The sequence below is a fragment of the Panthera uncia genome (assembly GCF_023721935.1).
Source record: "Panthera uncia isolate 11264 chromosome B3 unlocalized genomic scaffold, Puncia_PCG_1.0 HiC_scaffold_1, whole genome shotgun sequence".
Taxonomy (NCBI): Eukaryota; Metazoa; Chordata; class Mammalia; order Carnivora; family Felidae; genus Panthera; species Panthera uncia.
Window position 1 is genome coordinate 2,188,653 of NW_026057582.1, and position 17,923 is coordinate 2,206,575.

General features: G+C 62.7%; 1 protein-coding gene across 2 annotated transcripts; it reads right to left on the reverse strand.

Annotated features, from left to right (window-relative positions):
- Window positions 1-992: 992 nt before the first annotated feature.
- On the reverse strand, window positions 993-13,746 carry EXOC3L4 (exocyst complex component 3 like 4). Of its 2 annotated transcripts, none has more exons than XM_049612089.1 (12): window positions 13,740-13,746; window positions 9,525-9,931; window positions 8,175-8,826; window positions 7,292-7,403; window positions 6,898-7,020; window positions 6,433-6,533; window positions 6,115-6,195; window positions 4,497-4,611; window positions 3,823-3,942; window positions 3,578-3,730; window positions 2,858-2,979; window positions 993-1,704 (listed from the first exon to the last, which is right to left on the reverse strand). In XM_049612089.1, the coding sequence occupies exons 2-12, from the start codon at window positions 9,913-9,915 to the stop codon at window positions 1,512-1,514; spliced, it is 2,163 nt and encodes a 720-aa protein (XP_049468046.1). In that variant the 5' UTR covers window positions 9,916-9,931; window positions 13,740-13,746; the 3' UTR covers window positions 993-1,511. The 2 variants fall into 2 exon arrangements, with proteins under 2 accessions (XP_049468046.1, XP_049468045.1); XM_049612088.1 differs by lacking the exon at window positions 13,740-13,746 and adding an exon at window positions 10,424-10,537.
- Window positions 13,747-17,923: the final 4,177 nt, after the last annotated feature.

Here is a 17,923-nt window from a genome sequence, read left to right on the forward strand (position 1 = left end):
CTCACTCCTGCTCCTCCCACCCCACCCCACCCCTCTGCATTACCTGCTTAGGGAAGGCTGGACACCCAGGCCTCCTGCCCGCCCACCCCTGACCCCCGTGTATCCACGGAGGGGCTGCCCCTGGTCCCTGCTCCCTCTCCCTTCAGCACCCCAACAAGACGCAGTTCTCCAGCCTTGGTGTAGGGATTGTGGCAGACCCGCCCCTGGCTGTCCACAGTGTAGGGAGATGGGCCTGAAAGGAGCTAGGGGAGTCAGATCCCCCACCGGCCTGGCCCTGCAGCCTTTCAGAACTCTCGCCTTGTCCTTGGGAGGCTCAACTTCACTGGGTTCTTAGAACCTTGGCCCACCTGCAGTTCCTTGCTCCCCACCTCTGCCAAGGTCAAGGTCAGGCTCATGGGGGGCCTGCTGCAGAGGGATGGGCCAGGAAGGCACCTATCACTGTTTGCCTCAGCGTCTACCCCACCCCCTCCACACGCACACACCATCTCAGCACTCAGCCTCCCTGGCAAGCTGGAGGCTGCCAATGCAAATGGGTTTCTCAGCAGCCTTGCCAGAGGCTAGAGTCAAATTTCAGTGCCAGCTTTCCGGGAGAGAAGAACCAGGGGATGGGGGTGGATAACAGGTGCACAGTGGGGCAATCTCCTTGCAACCCTGCCGGCCAAGCTGAGACCGGTAGGATCATGACCCCACCCCCCCACCACACACACACACACACACACACACACACACACACACACTCTCTCTCCAGGGCTGACACTTGCCCTGCACCAGTCCTACAGCTTTTGCTGCTGGGAAGTCCCTCTCACATCTAACCCAAATACTTCAGGCTGCAGAACAAGCCTCGGCCTTTTCTTGTCTCCTAGGGGCCCAGGCCTGTTAGAACAGGACAGAACAGTGCCAACTCCTGCTGGGTGAGGCGCACTTGGCACATGAGGCCAGTGCACCCAGGATCCCAGGGCTGAAGACTGTTTTTCTCTGCAGCCACAGGCACGAGCCTTCCCAGCTCTGGGCCTGCCTCAGTCTCCCCATTTGTGCAATGTACAGGAAAGGACCATCTACCAAATGGAGTCACCATAGAACCTTCCATCCCGACCCCTTGGTACCTGGAGACTCAGACCGTCAACTTGGCCCTGCCCCCTCTTTAGGGAGGCACCGTTTTAATTCACCTTTATTTTAAAAATAAATACTCTCTGCTTCACTTTCAGACTGGGGGTGGTGCTGGACCGTTAGGCCGGGAGGCAGTATTGAAAGGAACCTCCGCCACCCCCAAACACTCTCCCACAAATGCCTGAAATGCCTCTCTTCCTGCTGTTCCTTCTGGTAAGCAACCACGCACAGCTGAGGACGAACGTCGTGTGATTACGGGCTTCAAGGTTGGGGGCAGGGCTGAGAGCGCCTCCCTAGACTCCCAGCCTGGGGCTTAGTGTCTGGGTGATGCCTGCGTGAAGGTGCTGACCCCTCAGTTAATGCGGCCCCCCACCTGAGGCCCGCCCCCTCCGAGACCCGGAGCATTAGATGCAGGTGATCAGCAGGTCCACGGAGGTAGGCACTTGGATCTCCTCGAAGAGCACACGGCCGCCAGCAGCCCCAGAGCCCTCTGCCTTGGCCGCAGCCCTCAGCAGGCCCTGGGCACGCTGCAAGAGGCGCTGGTTCCGACGGCGGCCCAGTCTGCGCAGCGCCAGAATGGCCAGCACGTGGTCGCGCCTGCAAAGACACGCCCCTATCACTGCAGGCCCCGCATCTCCGTGGCACTTAAAGCCTCGAGCGAGGCGAGCCCCTGGGCCCAAGTGCGGGTGCCCCCGGCATTCCCGGAAGCTGGCCCGAGAAAGGCTGCGAATGACTGAAGCAGGAGGGGCAGGGCCCTGGACAGCGTGGCTGGGCCTCGAAGGGGGCTGAGCTGGGTGGGGAGGGTAAGGGGCATGCCCGTGGGGGAACACAGTCTAAGCAGAGGTTCAAAGATCAGTGGAGTGAGAGAAGAGATAAGGCCTCAAGGACAGCGGGTCCAGGCCCAGAGGTGTCGGAGGCCTCTTCCTGTGAGCACTGTGCGGGGAGCCACAGACAGGCAGCGAGGAGAGCCACAGACAGGCAGCCCAGGCACAGCACTAGCAGTGCCGCCTCCAGGAATGGGGGTGGGGCGGTGGGGGGGAGGCAGACAGGGGCAGGCAGCCAAGAGTAGAGAAGCCCCAGGAACCGGGGGGAACCCCGCAGCACTGTGGGGGAAGTAGTCACTACAGGCCAAAGGCGAGACAGTCCGAGCTGGGGAAAAGGGCTTTGTCCCAGGCTCTCTGCGACCTCCCCATCCCGGAATCTCCAAGGCTATGGAGAGATTCGGGCTGGAATTTCCACGGGTTCGATGACTCACCATCCCCCCCACCTCCCCTCCAAACCCCGGAATCAAAGCCTCTTTCCTCTTGGCCAGGTCTCAGGAGTCCCGGGCTGCCAATAGGGCTTTCTCGTAGAGGGGGCGTCTCCCCTTCAGACTCCGGGACGGGTACTTGTCCCCATCCTCGGACGCATGAGGAGGGGCCCCGACCCCCTCACACTCTAGAGGCCTCGGGACCCCAAGGCACCGAATGCCAAATCCGAGAACAGCGGTAGAAGGAGGGGCCGCCCCGGCTCTCACGCCCCGCCCCCGCTCCGCGCCTGAAGGTCAAGGGCCACCCCGCACGCCCGGGACCTCACGCACCTGCGCACGAGCCCGCGCCCGATGCCGGCCCCGCTCCGTACGGAACGCGCTGCACCTCCCTCTGGTTCCTCCCCTGCCCCCCCTCCAGAGCCACAGGGACCCTTCTGAAGGCCCCGGTCCCCCGACCCAGGGGGCGGCGGCGCCCAATGAGGGAGCAGGTGGGGAACGGACCTGATGTCTGGGTAGCTCCCGATGAGTGTCTCCAGGTGCCGCCCGATGTCGTCCTTGTAAGTCTCGCCGAGAATGTCAGCGACGCATGGGATAGCCTGGCCCAGCCACGTGGCCTCTGAGCCCTGCGGGGACAGGGAGCCTCCTAGGGCACGGGCCGGGTCGCCTCCCGCGGGAGCCCCCTTGCCGCCCCTGCCTGCAGCCCCAACACTAATGCACCGTCCCCCGCTGTGACTGCACGGGCGGCGTTAGGGGACTCGGGTCTTGGCGCTGTGGACGGAGCCGCAGCACTTTCAGAGAGGTCTTCCGGTCTCTGCGCAGGTGGGTAAACCGAGACCCGGGCCCGGAAGTCCTGCCGGGAATCCTACAGCGCATCCGCGCCGGCGTAAGGAACAGGTGCCCAGGCTCCAAAGGCTGGGTCAGGGATGCTGGAGGGGCCTCCCGGAGCCCCCGCCCCTTGGCTGCTCACTTCGCTGCCTCCGAGGGCCGTATGCAAATATATGGAAATGATCCCACCTGGCCCCGCCCCCGCTGTGCCAGCGCTCCCAAACCCTCTCCCGGTTGCTGCAGAGTGGGGACAACCACCTCTGCCAAAGCCGCCCCAGGGGGCTCTTGCGGAGCCCCCCCTCCCGGAAATGAGAATAGGGGGTGCCAGGGGAGGCTCCTCACGCCAGAGGCCCTAGGAGGAGGCGAGCACTGGGGGCAGTCAGTCGATGCTCCTACCAAGCCCTGGAAGGTGTTGCCAATGGCCTGGGCGTCGAGGCCCATCTTCTGGGAGCCAGTCACGCGATCGACACCGCGGAACCGCTCACGAGGACTCAGCACCTGTGCCAGGTATTCACGGACCACGTATCGGTGTGCCTCCTGCAGAGTCTCCTGGGCCGTCGGGGGATCAGGGCCAGGGTCAGAGTCAGAGTCACAGGCCCCAGCCCAGGGCACGGCCCCACCAGAGCCCTGTCCCGAAATACCTGTGCCCGCAGTGGGGCCACGTGCTCCAGGTGATGGGCGAAGGCCACCACTTTGTCCATGAGGGGCTGCAGCACGTCGTGTGTCAGCCAGGCCTTGGTACACAGGACCCTGAAAAGCGGCTGGGGGCAGAGGGGGACAGGAGTCTTCTAACCCTCCTCAAACCGTCTCCTCCTCATCCCCTAGACCCTCTCCTCAGAGCCAGTGCGTGGCTCCTAACAGGGGTGTTTCAGGCCGACAATCTGTCGCCAGGAAGAAACTTTGGGGGGACTGACCCCCTTCTAATGTCACCCGAGTAACATCTCTCTCAGCCATGAATGTCATTTAGCCTCTTGCAAGGATGACTCCTCCAAGCCCTGAGCTCCAGGGGACAGGGTTTGAGTTTGAGCCTCTAGGCAGGCCCTGCCTAGGGGAGCCTGGGGAGGCCTTGAGGGGTGGGGTGAGGGGTCTGGTTCCTTGAACACACCCTCTCTGAGAGTCTCAAGTAGGTAGGCGTTTCCTGACCTCCCTGCTCAACTAGGAATTTATCTGGGTCCCTTGCCCGCCCCCCAAAGCACCACCCCCGAAACTGCCCCTGAGGTGAGGGAGTGCTGGGACTTGGGGGCCCCAGGCTCCAGGGCACAGGACGCAGCCGCTGGGTGTGGAAAGTGGGGAGAGAAGGGCCTGTCCCACTCACTTGCACATCATACTGCAAGTCTTGGAGCAGCCGCTTCTGGAAGACACAGATGGCGGCCACTAGAGGTTTCTCCAGCTCCTCAAAGGTTCCTGGGAACCTGGCCAGAAGACTGGTCCTGGGGAGGGGCCAGGACAGGAGACGGAGTGGGCGAGGAGGAGCAGGCTGTGGAACAAGCTCCGGTAGACAGCCGCGGAGGCCAGGAGCCATTCACTTAGACTATAATGTGAAGGGCAGCCCCTGGGGCTGTACAGTGTAGTAGCCCTGAAGGCACAGTCGGGTGAGAAGATGGCTCCAAAGCCCCAGGAGCTGATCCCGGAGGGAAGGGCAGCAGGGTGACGGTGGCGTCCCCACTGCATCGCAGAACGCCCCTGTGGTGTCTCTGGGTCAAACCTCCAACCGTCTTGGTGATGAGACAGGGCAGCCTGGCCATGACTGGCACAGAGGCCCTCCCCTGAGCCTCCTAACTGCCTCTCTGAAGGTGACAATGTCCCCCATTTCAAACCCACCCCGTCACACACTTTCAAGGAGACCGAGGGCCAGGCTATGCCCAGTCCTCAGAACAGGGACACAGAAAGGCAAGGCTAAAAAGTTCCATCAGGGGCTGGGTCAGAGGCTGCCTACCAAGGGGCAGAGAATGTTTCCTGGGGCTGAAGGGGACGGACCAGCCTGGCATCGATTAGGGTTGAGAGAGTGTTAGACAAGTGGTCCTCATCATGGTCGTGCTTGGATTCAGACAAGTGTGGTTCAGGTCCCAGGTCCAGCACATACTGGACGGTGCATGATGGTGGGCCGGTGGCACTCCTTTTCTGAGCCTCCACTTGTCCCAGTACATGGGGACACTGCCCTCGGGACGAAACACATCAGGCGGGTAAAGCTCCAGCTCAGTGCCTGGATCTCAAGCGCTCACAAAAAGTGAATACGAAATGATTCCCTCTAGGGCGTGGAGCCCCACATCTCCATCTGACAGATGACAAAAGGAGGCACAGAAGGGGGAAGTGACTTATCTCTAGGCTCACAGGGAGCAGGTGGCAGAGCTGGGATCAGAACCCAGACTGCGCGGCTCAAAGTCCATGGCCCTACCTGCTGCAGCATAATGTGGGGTACACCGGAGGCCCAGGAGGGGGGCAGCCACGGCCTGCAGAAAGGGGAGGCATCTGCCTTCTGGGGGCAGAGGGACCCAGGGTAGTGGGGAAGAGGAGGGAGTGTCTTTAAAAAGGAAGCCGGCCAACTTGGGTGAAGGGAGGAAAGAAAGGAGCCCAGGATGGCGTGGGGCAGGGGGGGCGGATTGGTGGGGGGGAGGGACACATTGGGCAGACAACAGGCGATAACTGGGGTGGCTGGAATTTGTTAGCCTCTGCTCAGCGTTGAAACTCCCTGCATCCCTTCCAGGGCCTCACCCCTGCGGGGAGGAGGGAGGACCTTCCAGCGGGGGCGGGAGCTGCGAGGCGGGTGCCCTCCTGGGAGGCTTTCCGGGAAGTCCCTCCATTGAACATGGTCCAGACTGCTCAATGCGCGCCGGCCGCCACGGGAGCCTACGGCTTCCCGGTTCCCCGAGCTCGCGCGCCCCCTGCTGGCCGCGCCAGGCACCTCCCTGCGGAGGAGCAGGGTCGAGACCCACCTGAGCTCCTCGCAGGCGTTGATGCTGGCGCCCAGATGAGCTTCGCTCACCGCCTCCGACTGTAGAAAAGCCTTTTCAAACCTGGGGGCGAAGTACGCAAAAGCCTTAGGGACCCTTACCCGTGGCGCGATGACCTGGGGTCTGCCCTCCCCCTCAGGTCCCTACCCAGACCCGGGGCCTTATAAGAAGGCTCCTCTCTCTCATCTGTCCCTGGATCTCGGACTCTGAGCAAACAGGATGGCCCTTCCCTAGGGACGACCCCCATCCTTATCCTGGTCCCTCCACCCACCCCACCCTGGGCCAAGGATATGCCTGCACCTGGGCAGAAAGAGGCCGAGTGCCCGCGCGCAGATACGCAGGGTGGTGGCCTCCAGTTCTGCAGAGATGGCACCGGCCGCCTTCACATGCTCAGCCACGAGCTGTAAGAGATGCCACGTGCTGAACCCACGTCGAAGCCCAGATCCCACCTGATGCCCCCTGTCCCTCACCTGTGGCCCAATGACGTCTCCAACCTGCCCTGCTCCGGTGGTCTCGGCTTTAGCTTCCAGCAGCCTCCCGGCACCCCCACATCCACGGGCCACTTGCTAAGCTGGGCGCTGTGCCCTGGCACTCCCAGCCTGGCTGGCGACCCAGGGTCCCTGATTCCACCCAGGTGGGGCCTCAGGCTCTCGCCCACTGGGGAAGGGAGGTTGGGACTGGATCGTATGGCTCTGGGTGTCCCCACCTGGAAGGGGACAGACACCACCTGAGGCCCAAACATACGTCCCCCCTCCCAAGACTCACCATGTGGATGTCGATGGACAGAGGCGTGTGGTAGAGGCCCTGGAGCACATCGGGGGCCTCAGCAGCCACCCAGCGGCTCTGTTCCAGCTGCAGGATGCTGTCGAAGCAGCTTGTGATCTTGGTCTGTGCGAGGTAGGGACAGGGGCACAGTGAGCCCCTCCCAAGAGGGAGGCATGGGTCCCCCTACCTTCGGAGCCCTGTCCTGGGCCCTGGGAGAAACTGACCCACCCTGCTGGGGCCCAGGCCCGTGCTGAAGGCCACAGGGTGAGGAGTGGCTCTGCCCTGAGCGAGGCCACACACCCAGGGTGATTCTGGGCTCCACACTTCCCCACAGGGAGGCAGCCACATTCAGCCTGGATGGCGCCCCTCAGGCCCTGCCCCTCGAAGGCCTCACCTCTAGGAAGCTGGTGTAGTCGCTCTCCAGGCGCGCCCACACACTGGGTGCCAGGAGTGGGGGCAGCGGCTCCGTGGACAGAGTCAGGTCCGGGGCACCGAGGAAGTCAGGACTGGAAGGCAGGGTAGGGGCTGAGGGTCTGGGCCCGGCTCTGATGCACTAGTGGCTGCCCCAATTTCCCCCTGGCCAAAACCTAGGCACCCAAGCACCACACAGCTCAGGGACCTGCCACTATCCAAGCCGCACCAGGGAGGCCCAGGTAGCTGTCCGAGGCCACACAGCAAATTAATGAGCCCCGGAGCTTAGGCACCCTCCTCCCACCCGCTCTCTGGCCTTCGGAGCTGAGGAGGGCTCAGCAGCGAAGGAAACCCACCCCGTCACTCAGCGCCGGGCTGGAGCTGGGAGCTGGGAGCTGTCAGCGCGCCGGGCCCCCGTACCCAGGTGCCCATCCAAGGGGAAGAGTGCGGGTGAAGTCCAACCCGCGCCGGGCATCTCTGAGCCACGGTTGTGTCCTGCCTGGGTGAGGGGCCCTTTTCTAAACGCTCAACGGCATCCTGGGGACTAGCAGAGGCCTCCATCTGGGCTCCCTGTCAGGGAAGCAACCTCCCCTCAGACGCTGTCCCGCTCGCGGGACCGGGTGCCCGGGTAGCACCGTAGGAAAACCCCGGCGGCAGAGTACCGCGGCCCAGACGAGGGGAAAGAAAAGAACGTCAAAGTCCCCGGGATCTCTGCCGCCCACCCACCAGCCCTCTCCCGGGAAGAAAGAGAGAAAAGGTGCCCAGGGCTCCTCGGGGCGGGCGCCCAAAGGCCTCCGGGTGGGCAGGGCCAGGTGGGCGATACCGGCCTCCCCTCGCCCGGCTCGGCGCTCTGGCTGGGGCCTCACCTGCCGTAGACATTGGCGGTCCAGTCCAGCAGGACGTAGAGCTGCTCGCAGCCCCGGGCGTCGCGCGCGAGCTCCTGGAGGCGCTGGGCCACCGCGCCGTGGAAGGCGCGCAGGTAGGCCTCCCACGCCGGGAGGCCGGCGGCCGAGTAGGCGGGCTGCACCTGCAGCCGCACCTTGCGCAGGTCGCGGCGAACCGAGCCGCCGAGCTCGGCCAGAAGCCGGGCCAGGCCCGACGCGCCCTCGGCCGCCCCCGCGGCGTCCCCAGCGCCCGCCTGCCGCACGCGCTCCTGCGCGCTCCGCGTCACCGCGTCCTCCCAGTGCCGCCGCCAGCGGCGCGGCGTGAGCAGGAAGTCGCCGTCGGCGGGGGGCACCGGGTGGGCCTCCTCCTCGGCGCGCACCACGCGGGCCAGCTCGGCGAGCGTGGCCGCGTCCACGCCGCCCGGGCCCAGCGTCTCGCGCACGACGGCGCGGATCTCCGCCGCCAGCCCGTCGTAGAGCAGGCACACGTCCATGGCGCGCCGCGCGAGGCCGGTGGGGTCCTGCTCGAAGGTGCCCGAGGCTTTCTGCGCCAGGAGCCGCGTCTCCAGCTGCCGCAGCTGCTCGAAGGCCGCCAGCAGCTGCCGCTCCGTGATGAGGTCCGCCACAGATTTGCCTTTGGCAAGGACAGGCAGGGAGAGGGCGGTGGGGGGTGCCGCGCCCGAACCTCGGCCCCCAACCAAGGCCTGTGGGCCCCGTTCTCGCCCACCGGGAGCTGGGCCGCCTGGCCCCGGCGCTCCCCTAAGGTCTGCTCCAGGAGCAACGGCCCCCACCTGCGGGGAATCGCCCCTCGGAATCACTCTGGAGGAGGGGTAACCCCAAGCCCCGAACCTGGCTGAAAGCAGCAGCTGGGATCAGGCCCTGCCCTCCCCGCTTTCCGTCCCTACCTCCTCCCCTGCTCCCAGCTCTGCTGAGCTGGGCCTGGTGGCCTCATGTTGCTGTCTTGACTGCAGGTCTGTTGGGGTCAGAGCTCAGCCTGGGCGCGTCCTGTCCCTGTGCCCAGCTCCCACGCCCCTTGCCGTTCCCTGCTCTGGTGAGGGTTCTGGAGTCCTACAGATGTGGGTTCAACTCCCATTTATCCACTTCCTGGCTGTGGGATGTGAGGCAGCTCACTAACCTCTCTGAGCCTGACTTAGCTCACTCTGGCCTCTCTGAGCTGCCCAGTGGATGCTCCCCTGCTTGAAAGGCTGGGAGAATGTAAAATGCAGTTGTGCATGGGGGTGTTTGGGGGAGCTGTCGGGAAGCCTGGGCTGTGCTGCCCCCTCTTTGGCCTCAGTTTCCTCCCATGCTTGGTATCCCTTGTGAAGCTCTCACCTTCCTCCTGTCCTGGTTCCTCAGGCCCCACCCCAGTGGTTGACGGCCGGCTGCCGCCATCCGTGACGCCTGAGGGCCCCTCTGGGCCGCGGGCCCCCCCTGGTGCAGCAGCCGGGCCATCTTCCCGGGGGCGCCGTAAGGATCGCAGGAAGAGGGAGCTGCGTCGGAGCAGGCCAGTGTCCTCCCCGGGGACCTGGCCCAAGGCCCGCCGGCCTGCCCTGGAGAAGGCCCGCCGAAGGGTGCCCAGGCCGGGCCGAGTGTCCTCACGGTGGGTGCTGGGCATGTCCCCACTGCTTGCCTGCTGAGTGTCCTGCTCTGGGGTCTGCAGCTTATCAGACTCCTCAGGGCTGTGCGGTTCTGGCCAGGAGGTCACTGTCGGTGATAACGACATGTTGGCAGCAGGAAAGCTGGGGATGAAAAGGAGTCTCAGGAGGCCTGGGGTGGGGTGGGGGGGCAGCCCTGGGGAATGGGCACAGAAACCTCGTGAGAGCCCTGTGAGACCTGGAGGGGCCCAGTGGCTTGGCTTGGTCAGAGAAGCTTCTCCCAGAGATGACCCCCAAGCTGTCACCGGGCAGCTCTCACGGCCGGAGCTCTCTCCGTGCCACACCGCAGCTGGCACTGAGATGTAGACAGACAGGTACTTCCTTCGGGAAAACTTCCCCAGGTGCCCACCCTCTCTGGCTCTGCCAGGCCATCATCAGAGTTGGAGAGGGAGGTTAAACAGGCAGATTCTGGGGGCACAGCCGAGACGGCAGCCCGCGGTCCCCAGGGCTGGGCCCAGCAACCACATCCAGGATTTCCTGGACTTTAGGTCCTGAGGCCTAAGCCTAACTGCCCAATCTCCCCACCACCTAGCATTCACTGCCCCCCCCCCCCCCCACACCAAGCCCTCAGCTCACCCCCATTCAGCCCATCAGGTCCAACTATTTCTGCTCAGAGGGAGGCTCAGGGATCCCTCCCTGGAAAAGGCTCCTTCTGTTTAGACCTGGAGGGAGGCAGGGTCAGGCTCGAGGTCTGTGGCCACCCGTGGCTGCCCCCAGGGGCTTATCTGCTTATCCCAGCCTTGCAGCCCTGTGGGCGGGGGTGGTGGGAGGGGCCCCGGGTCTATATTTAACCAGGGGCTGGGGCTCCCCGAGGCTATTCCTCACCGGTGCATCTCCCCACCACCCACCCCTCCTGCGCTCCGGCCACTCCCCTGTAAGGGGTGGGTGGGGGTCCTTAGGGCATGGAGGTGCAAAGCAGGGGCTGCCTAGGTCCCACCCTGGGCTCCAGGCCCTCCCCAGGCTGCACCCACTCTCCTTTTAAGCACAGCCCAGTGGTGTTTGATTTTCTGGCTTTAGGTTAAGCTGGGGTGGGAGAGAGGAGAGAGATTTCATAGCCTGCTGGGACCTCTCACCCACCCCATCGTGAGGGTGTTGTGTGGGGGTGGGGGGGGGGGCTGTGTTAGATCAGCAAGATCTTACTTAAGCCTTGGAGAGAGCAGCCAAAAGGAAGGCTGGACCTACTGAAGTCACTGACCAACCAGAGGCCAGAACCCCGAGACCTCTCCAGGCTGCCCCCATCCCTGGGACAAAGGTCAGGCTGGAGCGGCACCTGACCCTTAGGTGACATCAGGTGGAATCCCTCTCCCCAGGCCCCCATTTTGCTTGCCTATTGGGATAGGCAGGGCCCGGACCCTCATCCACCCCTCTATGCCCTCCAGCGATGTCTGTCCAGGGGTCAGACATTTGAGGGGTCGGCTGAGGCCTACCTTCCTCTTCCCAGATGCCATGTGACAGCTGGACAGAGGCCTCACCGAGAGAGGGGCAGGCCCAGATGATTGATGAGGCCTTATCTGCCCTGCCCAGGCCACAGGTCTTTGTCGTCTCCTGGTGCCAGGACTCACTTTGTCCTCTCCTGGCACCTCTCCTGCCCTGACTCAGACTGACCCATGCACACACAGAACATTGTCACAAGAGCTCTTTGCACCCTGCCCCTCCCCGACTCCCCTCTTCCTGGTGCCCCTCAGCATCCAGCAGGCTCTGAGTGATGATGAGAATCATCTGGGCCTGTGCTGTGCCCAGATGCAGTTCAAGCTCTATCACCAGGGGGACGTGGGGACAGGACAAGTGGGCCCTACCTTGGTTGGGTAGAGCTCACACTTAGTAAGCACCTACTGTGTGCCCAGCCCACGGCCTGGCATACATCAGATGCCCGTAACAACAAAGTTGTAGGGTGTCATTCCATTTCAGAGATGAGAAAACAGGCTCAGAAAGGGGCAGGGCCTTGCCTCTAGTCACACAGCCCCCCACGGGGAGCCTCAGCCAGCCCAGGCCTGTGTGGAAAGGGGAGCAGAGGCTGGGCTCCCACATCTTCCAGCCCCGGGAAGCCAGGTGCTGCCCCAGGAACCATTTCTCCCGGCCGAGGGCCCACCGTGGGGGCAGCTCTCAGATGCCAGGACTGGGGTCTAGAGGCAGATTCTGGGGGAAGGAGGAGCAGCTGGCAGTTCGGTCTTATTGAGGCCACACAAGCAGACGGGTCCCCCCCCCCAGCCTGCTCAACCACCCTCGTCCAGAACTAGACCTGTACCGAAGGCCCACCGAGGCCCCCGGACGGTCTCGCTGCCCCCTTGACCCTGCTCCCACAGTTTCCCAAGCCATTTCCCAGACTTTCACTTTCAGAAAGGCTCTTACTGACTTTCCCACAGCACAAGCCAACCAGGTCACCCCCTTGCTTTAAATCCTTCCATGGCTCCCCATAGCCCCGCACTGGAAGCTTCCAGTCTGGGACAGAACTTTCTCCAGCCTCGCCTCCTTGACCTGCGCTCACCCAGCCTCCTGGGCACCTTCCTGTCCCCAGAATGTCCAGCTTTCCAGCTTTCTCGCAGGCTGCTTCTGCTCCCAGCCTCCCTGTCTCTGCTCCCCCAAAACTGACCTGGATTTCGGGGCCCAGGGGCATGGGTGCCCCCACCTCCAAGGTGTCCTTGGGCCAGGCTGCACCACTGTCCCTGTGGGGATGGGGACACTTCCTTACTGGCCTGGGAGCCTCTGCCCATCTGCTCCTCCCCATCAGCCCAGAGCCAGCCTGAAGGAGGAGTGACCCTCAGGATCAGGGTCGCCCCTCGCCACACGGGTACCTGCGGGACTGGATGTCCTGCTGACTCTACCTCGGCCCCTGCCCCGTCCGTACCTGCCTCCCCATTCCCGTGAGGACTCTCTCTGGCTCTTTCTCTGGCCCTCTGGCCCCATCGCCCTGAATGTTCAGAGGCACTGGCGGCTGCACCTGGGGCTCAGGCCTGGTATCTGTTCAGTCATTTTATTCGACATTTGCCAGGAAGGATTAGTCAAGGCAATAAGGCAAGAGAATAAATGAGGTTTGAATATTGGGAAGGACCTGGGAAATTTGTCATTATTCATAGGCGATATGAGACCTGCTTACAAGGGCTTTCCTGTGTATTACGAAAGCCTACTAGAAAAAGGCACTAAAAAGTTTCCTCTTCTCAGTAGTGACAAAGCATAGCCCTCCTGGGGTGCCATCACCCTCAGGAAAAGCAGACTCCTCCTTAGCTGGGCACTCGAGGCCCTTCCTAACCCACCCCTCAGCTCCTTCCCCCCTCGCTCACCACTCGCCCAACCGCCTCGCCTCTCCTCCATACCTTTGTACAGGCTGTTCCTTCTGCCAGCAGTGACCTCACCCCCACCTTCTCGAGTCGCCTTCGAGCCTCAGTACCAAGCAGCCTTTCCTGACCATGGTCAGCTCCTCTCTCTCCGGGCTTGGCCCCAGCACTGGGTGTAACTTCTCCCCTGACTGAGGGACAGTTGCACGGTCTGGGGCATCTGCCGCTTGACCAGGAGCCCACCAGGCCAGGGCCGGTACCCAGGGAAAAAAGATAAGCAATCTAATGTGAGAGTGTAGCCTGGGGGTATGTTGCCTCACTGGGGTGCGTATGGGCTTTGTGCGTTGACCTGAGTGTGTTTCCCTGTATGTGTGCAAGCCGCTCTCTCCATGAGTCCGCGTCCGTGTGTCTGTGCCCACATGCGTGTCTTGATGTCCGCATCTGTCTGCTTTCTGTATGTTTGTGTACGAACGCTGTGATTGGAGCTGGCAGTCCGGCCTGGGCTCCGAGCTGAGGCCCTTGGCCCGGAAAGCCACTGGCAGAACCGGAATTACCCTGGGCCCTTTGAATTCCCGCCCACTGTCCACAGCACCCCAGTGCCCACCTGCACCCGAACATACCTGCTGAGCGAGTAGATCGGGCCCCAGGCAGGTCGGGGCCGCCAGGGGAAGCCGGGCCCTCGGAGCTGGGCCTCCGTGGTGGGGCCTCTGGGTCGGCCAGAGCGAATGACCAGCAGCTGGGACTTCCCAGCCTGTTCCTCGCTGCCCTGGGCCCACCAGCCCCACCCCCGGCCCCACCCTCCACCCTGACCCCAGACTTTCACTTTCAGAAAGGCTCTTACTCTCCCCCCATTCCAGAGACTGTCATTGCCACCTTTGATCCCTGGCAACTCGTGGCTCTGGCTCAGGCTGAGTCCTGAGAGTCCGGGAGGGGAGGGGCAGCGCTCCACAGCTCCAGGCAGCAGGGGAGGGGGCAGGTAGGTGGGAGGAATGGACCAGCCGTCCCCTGCTGTGCTCACACGAAGCCAGAGGTGCACGGACAGGGCGTGCAGGGTGGGCGTGGGGGGACGGGGACATCCAGCCCCCGGCACCAAAGCCCCAAAGAACCCCTCCCTCCAGGACAGAGATGCTGGCGCCAGGCCCGTGTGCCAGGCTCATCCTGAGAGCCAGGCATGCAGAAACGTGGGCTGTGGGGCACAGGGAGGGGGAGAGGATGTCACAGTGACAGCAAAGGGAATGTCCTAAGCCACAGCCATTCCGAAAGGCTTCAGGAGCCGGAGGGGATGGGGGCTGAAGGAAGGAAGGTGAGGAGGGATGGCGGGCGCTCTGGGCAAAGGTGTAGAGGGGCCCTGAGCCTACTGAATGGAGAACCCGGGCCCTCCTCCTCCACAGTGGCTCAGGTTGGAGACGTCTTGCGGAGAGGGTCGCCAAGACTTCCCAGAAGAGGCAGGCTGCACATCTTCTTGGGGGAATCCCACTGCTAGCATCCTAGGAAGAAACTTGGGGAAAATCCAGGGAGGACAGATCCAGGCCTGTCCCAGCTGGGCTGAAGCCACCGCGGCATGAGGCCGAGCAGGGCAGGCGCTCCGAGCGGGGTGCTGAGGACGCAGGGACAAGCTTGTGTGTGGTTGTCCGGGCACTGCCACAGCACAGTGTGGCTGGCCGGGGCTTAAACAACACAGTGATTTCCTCAAGGATCCGGAGGCTGGAAACCCAAGACCCAGAGGTCAGCAGGGCTGGGGCAGAGACAGAGAGAGGGAGACACAGAATCCCAAGCAGGCTCCGGGCTCCACCCAGCTGTCAGCACAGAGTCCGATGCGGGACTTGAACTCATGAGTCCCAAGATCATGACCTGAGCCACAGTACAACGCTTAACTGACCGAGCCACCCAGGCGCCCCCTTAATCACCTCTTTAAAGACCATATCTCCAATTATAGCCACCTTCTGAGGTACTGGGGGCTACGACTTCAACATAAGAACTTTTTGAGGACAAAATCCAGCCTATAACCGATTGGAAGGCACTTGAGAGACGGCAGCACCCCATAGCCCCCTGTAGACAGGCCAAGTTGGACCCAGAGATGGCAGCACCTCCTCCAAGAAGCCCCCTGGCTTACCACTTGAGTCATTAGCCCCCTGATCCCTGGGTGCCCCCTGTGAAATAGGGTCGGTCATAAGGGTCCCAGCTCATGCCCCGGTGGCTGGGTGGGCCTTTCCTCCTGGCTCAGGCTGGTCCTGTCCCATGTCAGGATGAGAGTCAGAATGAGAGACTGGGGGGGGGGGCCGGGAGCGGCACAATTCAGGAGTCAGAGGGGACACCCCAAGATGACTGCCCGGGGTTCTTCAGTGGGATTCCTGGAGCCCCTGTGGAGTAAATATTCTCCACCTCACTGCACTTGAACACAGGCTCAGAGAGGCCTAGGACCCTGCTCGTGGCCATGCAGCTGGCAGGACAGAGGCCAGGCCCTGGTGGACAGACACCGGGGGCTCCTCTGTCTGACTTTCCTGGTCTCCAGTTCACAGGGCACGTCAGGGTCCTGGGACCTTCAATTATGGGTCACCTCCTTTTAAGAGTTAGGTCCCTGAAAAGCTAGTGGTGCCCAGGGCCTGGGGAGTCGCTCCTGGACCTCCCCCAACTCCCAGATCCACTCCACACTCTAGCCTGCGCCCACTTTTCAGCATAAGACTGTGATGTTTCTTTTATCCCATTTCCACGTTGTTTTCCCCCAAATTTCTCAGTAAAATCCCTTTGGAAAAGTCCCAGCCTTGTCTCAGAGGGGCCGGGGCACAGGGCTGGGCAGGCTGGGTCAGGAGAAGGCAGAGCGGAGGGGGCAGTTGGGAAGGGGAGGCACAGCTGGGGACCCCAAGTAGAGTACAAGTTCAGCTCCCCTGCACTGGGCCGCACAACCTTGGGATAGGCACTTCTGACTCTGAGCCTCAGTTTACTCCTCCATAAAACGGAGGTGTTGTTGGCATTAAATGGGTCCGCTTCTGCAGAGGACCTGGCTCTCAGGTGGGGAAGGGCAGGGAGAAGGACTCTCAACGCCAGATGCCTGCCTGTCCTAGGGGTTCCGGGGACGCCCGGCTGCCACACCCCAAATGTAGATGCCAGAGGCGGCGAACTTCACCCACACTAAGGCCGGCTGGGACCAAGGCACAGACCAATGGGAGAGCAGGAAGCCTGAGCTCCACCCACTGCCCCTAACTGGCTTTGGGCCTGGACAGGGGACGGTGCCTCTATCTCGAGGTGAATATTACAAAGTTTAGGTGGCCCATCTCCGAAAGGCACTAGGCGGTGACCCCAGCCCATGCCAGAGGGAGCCACAGGATGATTCCCAAAACCCCTTCCCCAGGTCGCCCACACCTGAGTGCTGGTGGCGGGGGCTCAGGGAATATGTGTGGGGCATCCACTTCTGGCACCGCCCCCTACCATTACCGAGGGCACCAGCTCCGACCGAAAGGGAGCAGGCTGGGGCCCAACTCCAGGGAACTGGGTCCTGCAGGGTGGGGGCCCACACTCTTTGGGGCGAGCAGATCTTCCCCCAGCTCACTGGGCACGACAGGGTCCTGGGACCTCCAATTATGGGTCACCTCCACTCAAGACCTGTCCTGTTAGCTGGTGGGCTCCACGGTGGCATTGTGGGTACCACTCAGGCCTGGGTCTCGGGTGGATCTGGATTCTGTCCCAGCTCAGCTATTTGTCAGCTGTGAGACCTTGGGAGAGTCGTGTTTAAGTGGGGGGAACACTGTGCCTGGGAGGGGCCAGGATGAAATCTCCTAAATGACACCGGTGCCCACCCCACATTCCGCACCAGGAACACGGAAATCACCAGTTGGCTCGAGTCCCTGGCCCCACGTCGTATACGTCAGCAAGTCCTGGCGGGGCTTCCTGGGAAACGTCTGCCCCCTTCCCATCCCCTTGGGGAACCACAAAAGCACTGGAGGAGGACAGGAAGGACTTGGAAGGACAGTCCACCGCCTTGCCTAAGCTAGAGACCAGGGAGGACGTGGAGACATCTGGGACCGTGGACGTGGCCCATGGGGCCACAGGGTTAAAATTAAAGCAGGCTGCCAGGCAAATTTCCACACCTCCGCCTCCCACCTCTCCTGCGTTTGGGGAGGCGGGTTATTTTTAGAGGGAAGGAGCGCTGGAGAAAGTGCCTTATTCATCCTTGAGGTTAGCAAGGCCTCCAGAAAGAACAGAGGGGACTGTGTCTCCCTCCTGCCCCTCCAGGCTCACCGGGGTCTTGTCCGACCCTGCCTGGTCCTGAGGACTTTGTTAAGCTAACATTTATCCAGGGCTGCCTCCTGCCAGGCCCCGGGCTTCCTCGGCCCTGGAGCAGGCTAGCCAAGGGCAAGGGACCAGAATGGGAGGAGGGGAGGGCAGGAGGCAACCTGGGCCCAGGCACTGGTCGGGTTTCTGTCCCCCCCCCCCAACCATGCCGACCCCCACCAGCCCGTAGGGCTCCCCTTGTGCAGTGGGACAGAGCCAAGAAACAGTGTTGCTGGACCCCATGGAGGAACGGGACCCTCACGTGGGCAGGAACAGGTGCCTCCCCCACCCAGTCTCCCACATGGGCTCTGGTGCCTCCCAGCCCCAGGGATCCCATCGTGGCTGGGGCACCTCACTTCACACTTCCGTTTCTTCATCTGTAAAGTGGGACTTTTGCAAGGTGTTAATAAGATCCAGCCTGGAATAAGACACCCTACCCCACGGTCCATTTCTGTGCCCTGTGCACCCAGTGAGGAGGAAGGAATCTTGCCCTCGGGGTCCAGGCAGAGCTGGAGACCCCTGGGAGAGGTGAGGA

Bases quoted from the DNA above. Each gene is read 5' to 3' on its own strand.
- EXOC3L4 (XM_049612089.1), bottom strand. From the start codon at position 9,915: ATGTCGTTATCACCGACAGTGACCTCCTGGCCAGAACCGCACAGCCCT. The intron at 3,943-4,496 runs GTGAGTGGGACA...CTCTGCCCCCAG, and splicing joins ACTTGCAGTATGATGTGCAA to CCGCTTTTCAGGGTCCTGTG. The intron at 1,705-2,857 runs GTCCGTTCCCCA...GTGTCTTTGCAG, and splicing joins GGGAGCTACCCAGACATCAG to GCGCGACCACGTGCTGGCCA.